Genomic DNA, 5,587 nt, shown 5'->3' on the forward strand with positions numbered 1-5,587 from the left:
CTTCCTCAAAAGACACTTTTATCAAAATACATTTCAAGTGATGTGGATCTTAATTGTTTTTCGGATGTTAGTGGTTATAAAATTTGACATGTATTATGCCTTAACAAGAAAAAACTAAAGGGCAATGGCAACGCACACACATTCAACTATGATTTTTGTATTCATTTGATTTACATACTCTCTCCGTTCCTAAATATTTGTCTTTCTAAAGATTTCAACAAATAACTACATATGAAACAAAATGAGTGAATCTACACTTTAAAATATGTCTATATACGTATGTGGTAGTCTATTTGAAATATCTAAAAAGACAATTATTTAGGAACAAAGGGAGTATTTTCAAGAACTCGGTTGGTCAGCATTTGAGACGTGTGTTGCACATGCACGCTTACTAGTCTCGTTCAAAAAGAAAAAAGCATAGTACAGATAAAGCACCAACTATGTACATTGATTTGATAAAATGGAATGCAAGACTACACATTAACTATCACAATCCCCGTCGGTTCCTAGACAGCAACAAGACAGAAGAGAAATGTATACAGCTCCAGCTCATTTATCGGAGTGAGCTTAAGGTGCGGCAGCAAATCACTAATCACGTTGCCCCAATGAGTTCCTCCACCGGTTGCCTTGACTAAAACCATGCAGTTTTTGCAGCACAGTCAAACGATCAATCAGTCGCGTATGAAGGAACTGCAAAAGCAAACTGTGCTAACCAAAAGGCATCACCACAGGCAGTTCAAGTAATGATGCTGGTGCCTCCTCTTGAACTCCATGAGGCCTCCATATGTTTGGTCTGCTACGCCAATATAGAAGGCCTCTGTGTCTGGGCTGAATGACAAACCAGCTATTTCACCAAAAAAGTCAATCTCATGAGATTTGCCATAATCGGCAAAACAATCATAGATGTGAACGAAATCTATAGGCTCTGCTGTTGCCAAAAAGCGGCCATCTGAAGAGAATTTGATACAACGTATTGAGCCTAGCCTTCCACCAAGGACAGCCAAGGATTGTGATAGGTTTCTAATGTCCCACAGCCGACATGTTGTGTCTTGACTCCCGGTAGCCAATATATTGCCGTCTGGGTGCCACGCAGATGAGAATGAGTAATCCAAATGGCCTCTAACTTTACCAATCGGCTAAAGCAAAGCGGAAAACGTTACTTGGTTAGTGTTAACCAGAAACATAAATCGCTTCAAAACTTGAGGAAAACATGCACATGCACTTACCTTGCCACACTTGGGATCCACTACCAAGCCATCCTCGTGATCACCAAGGACAGCAAAAAGTGTTGCATCAGGGTTAACCGAAACACTCTGTTTGAAAACAAGATATTAGCAAATAAACAAGACAACAGTCCGGAATAAACATGTCTGAGCTCTCGGTGAAAAACACAAAGTACTTACATTCACAGACCATGGGAAAACATAGTGATTAAGTAGGTCAAAATACTTGGTATCAAAAATTCTGACAGAGCAGTCATTATTAGCAACCACCAACCGTCTTGATCCACTGAAAATATACATTTTTTAAGAATATTGTTAACAACAACTTGAAAGTATGTATATCAACTCTGAAAGCACCAAATCTTACTTGGGATCCTGGTATATCTCTAAAGAGTTGGTTATAGCATTCTCATCATCTGTAACTCTCGTGCTGAAAACTATCCCATCATCCTCCAGACGCTAATAAAAACCAAAGCAAATTATCAGGTAAGAATTGTTACTTGTCAGACTATTGCAGAGTAGAAGACTTTACTTGCCATCAACATACCTTGCATATAAGCTCTCCATGGAAACCACCAACTACCAATAAATCATTATCTACAGCCATAGTTGTGAACTGGACCATTGAGACAGATTGTGAACCATGCCCTCTCTGTTAAGCAACAACAAAATGCTGATGGATGTTGTAGTCCAAACAGAAAATGAAGCGGAAACAAACAATGTTAAGACGTGTCATGAAGTATAAACCTGTTTTGGTATAATGCAATCATCACCATTGATTAGCTCAGTGCTTATCTGGTTTAGTGATGACCAGTGTGTCATTGATTGATTGTGTACTGTATAAACATCATGCTTGGTTGTTGCCCAGACCAAATTCCTCAACTGCAACTTGAATGTCAGAATCAAAACTACTTCGTTTATTTATTAGTGCCACTTAAGGCATAAAGTTTAACCATGCAATGTAGAGAATGAAATTGCACAGTATACTTACACGAGAAATTATGACTACTTATGGGTGACAATTTAGCATTTAGGAGGCCAATATAGCTAATAAAGTGGAAAGTAGTGCAGAATTGGTATATGCAACAATCAGCAGTTCATCAGGCAATGTTTTTTTCCAAGAACAAGCAACACCTCCAGAAAAAACTCCCTTAGCCTTCCCTTAGCCTCCTCGCCACCCTCCAGAAAAAACGCGGACATAGTTTGGTGACGGTCTTGAAGAGCCATGGAGGAAGCTCAAGGGAGAGCATATGGTAAATCGTAATCGCGGTGAGCACTGATTTTATCAGGGACAGCCTGCCTGTAGTGTATACCGTAGAAGTTTTCCACGTCGACCATCTCCTAGCGATACTGTCAACCAACGACTGAAGGTCACCTCTTGTTAGTGCCACCAGTGTTAAAGGTAAGCCCAAGTATGTACCAAGGAAATTGGGTCGATTGGCAGGGGAGGGAACAGCAAGCACGTCCAGGTTCAAGCCATCAGAGCGGATTGGCGAAATCGCACACTTCTGTAAGTTGGCCTTAAGCCCAGAGGTGTCACCAAATAAGGCCAGACTCTCCTTAATTGCAATCAGCTCGCTCTCCTTAGGTTTGAGGAATATCACGGTGTCGTCCACAGAGAGAAACATGACGCCGCACGCCCCATCTGTCAAGCGGCTCAAAAAACCCAGCCGCCTCAGTCTTGTCCACCATTGCATTCAGCACATCCATAATCAGAAGGAACAGGAGGGCGGAGAGGGGGTCTCCCTGCCTCAGGCCCCGAGCATGCCAAATACGGTCACCCAGTTTCCACTGATAAGTACTCTAGAGCTTGCAATGATAGGGAAGGGAGTGATGTGGTAAGGTGAACAAGTATGTGTCATTGGGTTGTTTTGAAGATGGTTTGTCAGGGGTTTTGCCGAGAGAGATAATTTCTAGCCTGGGCAACCTGTAAGCATAGTGTAAATTTCGAGAATCGCAAACAGGTCTTTGATTCAACCATGTAACTGCACCCCACAAAATCGTTGCCTGGGAAATGTGCAGGTTGGTTTCTCGCCTGGTGCAGTCATTGCTACTTTCAGGTAGTGCACCCCCAAGCCTGGCAGCTGCTGCCCAGGTCGTTGGGTGCTGGCTGTGCCCCTTCTGCGCGATACGCGGTATGGTGTTAATACTCGCCTCCTGAATACGCTATTTTCGGCTGTTCTCCACTGCAACAGTTAATAAGCCCGGCATGGATATAAATGGCTAGACGTGTGGCCGATGCTACCACATGGAGGTACGACCCATAATGCCACGTCCCTCCATTTCAAAATACTCTGCATATTAGTTTTGTCTTAAGTCAAAAATTGTAAAGCTTGACCAAATTTATATTAATAAAATATCAACATCTATAATACAAAATAAATATAATATGAAATACATTGCATAATGAATCTAATGGTATTGATTTGCTATTGTGAATGTTGATATTTTTTCTATAAACTTGATCAAACTTCACAAAGTTCAACTCAAGACAAAACTAATATGTGTAAGTCTTTTGAAACGATAGTAGTATTGTTCTACTATGATAAATCATTGAATGGTTATTAAGAATTACTCACTTCTCCATCCTGGTTCAGCTTTGATTGCATATTGTTGATGTAACCATACAAGGAATAAAACACGGCTCAAATGAATCACTTGTGCGAGACCCTGATTTTTCAGTGCAGCGGAGCGCGTCAACTCCTGCTAGTTGAAGTAGATGCTTCAACAATTTTTAGCAGCAAGGTGAAGTTGTTCCTCCACAATAATGTGCTAGAACAACTATGAAATAGCCCTTCTTGCTAAATTCATATTAAAATACTAATCCATGGGGGTTCACTTCGCTCTAGGATTTCAAACAAAAATATACTATACATGATGGTATTCAGAATAATCTTCTAGATTATAGCTTGTGATTTAGTTCCTTCTACATTGTATAACTTCTTTTCCGCCAATTGACCAAATCATATTCTATCTCCACAAGCAAGACATTGTGAATAAGTTTCTCATTCGTGGACATGAACAAGTTCTATTGGACAACATGATCCAATCAGTTCAAAAAGATCATCCTTAGCTGTATTTAAACTCCATATATTCTACTGTAAGTTTGAAATGACAATAGATATGGTTCAAACCTGAAAATGCACAATTGACGGTCGCGCACGCCTCGTGTTGTACTGAAAATCGTAGTAAGGGCCGTCCCTCTCAACTTGTTTGCAATCCTGCAAGATGAAATATAAAGAAAAGCATATTCCAAACTGCTCAGCAACCAAGCATACGACATACATCTCTTAATATTTGCTTCTACTGTGGACTTTTAATCATAAGGACTAGACTTTTGACCATAATAATAATGTTAATCAGTAGTGACACGATGAACATAATTTCTAGAAAAGTAGCACTGATACAATCGTGTTCTAATGAGTACAAACAATAGATCATAACTGAAAGTGCAATTGTCACTCGATTACATTTTTGATGATTGATTACAATATGATTTGCGAGGACTAATGTCGGTTGTCAAGTTTATTTCAGGACATTGTCGCCTCTTGTGCGTCTACGGACATCGCTAACTCTAAAGACCAAAAAGAGAAAAGACGGTGTCCGTTGTCAGCTTGAGAAGTTTTAAGGTTTCTTTTTGAGTCATAGGAACATCCGTACTATCAAGAGGGGTTGCTATGATCTCGGAGTTGGGGAACTCAAATTTCTCCCTTCCTTTTATTTCATCCGTTTCGGGCTTAAACGGGAGTTTCTCCATTTGCAGGGGCCGCCTCCATCTCTTCTCTACCGCCTCTTGCCCCTCCCTGATCATTGCGGGTGCCCGGGGTCTAGGGCCCCCGGGTGCCCGGCCCCTTCCCCGCCTTCACCTCGCCCCTCTGTTCGGTGCGGGTGCCCGGGGTCTGGGGCCCTCAGGTGCCCGGCCCCTTCCCCGCCTCCACCTCGCCCCTCCCTGATCGGTGCAGGTGCCCGGGGTCTGGGCCCCCGGGTGCCCGGCCCCTTCCCCGCCTCCACCTCGCCCCTTCCTGCCCGGTGCAGGTGCCCGGGATCTGGGGCCCCCGGGTGCTCGGCCCCTTCCCAGCCTCCACCTCGCCCCTCCCTGCTCGGTGCGGGTGCCCGGGGTCTGGGACCCCCGGGTGCCCGGCCCCTTACCCACCTCCTCGCTACTCCCTGCCCGGTGCGGGTGCCCAGGGTTTGGGACCCCCGGGTGCCCGGCCCCTCCCAGGCGCCCCTTCGCCGCCTTCTCTGCCTGCTCCGGGTGCTCGCCTGCTCCGGTGCCCGGGGCTTGCGGCCCCCGGGTGCCCGGTCCCGGTCCTTGCGCCTCCCCTGTCCACTCCGGGTGCCCGGGGCCTTGACCCCCCGCCCCC

The 5,587-nt window shown here is 44.3% G+C and overlaps 1 protein-coding gene across 6 annotated transcripts in view; it reads right to left on the reverse strand.

Moving 5' to 3' along the window:
• Positions 1–334: 334 nt before the first annotated feature.
• Positions 335–5,587, reverse strand: part of LOC119335687 (uncharacterized WD repeat-containing protein C2A9.03-like) — a 17,767-nt gene continuing 12,514 nt past the window's right edge. For 5 of the 6 annotated variants that reach the window (XM_037607785.1, XM_037607783.1, XM_037607784.1 and 2 more), the window contains exons 4-10: positions 4,358–4,444; positions 1,971–2,111; positions 1,771–1,875; positions 1,591–1,682; positions 1,404–1,509; positions 1,227–1,313; positions 335–1,136 (exon numbers count right to left, since the gene is read on the reverse strand). In XM_037607785.1, coding sequence (XP_037463682.1) covers positions 723–1,136; positions 1,227–1,313; positions 1,404–1,509; positions 1,591–1,682; positions 1,771–1,875; positions 1,971–2,111; positions 4,358–4,444 — 1,032 coding nt within the window. In that variant the 3' untranslated portion in view covers positions 335–722. The remainder of the gene's footprint in view (positions 1,137–1,226; positions 1,314–1,403; positions 1,510–1,590; positions 1,683–1,770; positions 1,876–1,970; positions 2,112–4,357; positions 4,445–5,587) is intronic. The other variant, XM_037607786.1, reaches the window with a different exon arrangement.

Source organism: Triticum dicoccoides, chromosome 7B, assembly GCF_002162155.2.
Source record: "Triticum dicoccoides isolate Atlit2015 ecotype Zavitan chromosome 7B, WEW_v2.0, whole genome shotgun sequence".
In the NCBI taxonomy this organism is placed as follows: Eukaryota; Viridiplantae; Streptophyta; class Magnoliopsida; order Poales; family Poaceae; genus Triticum; species Triticum dicoccoides.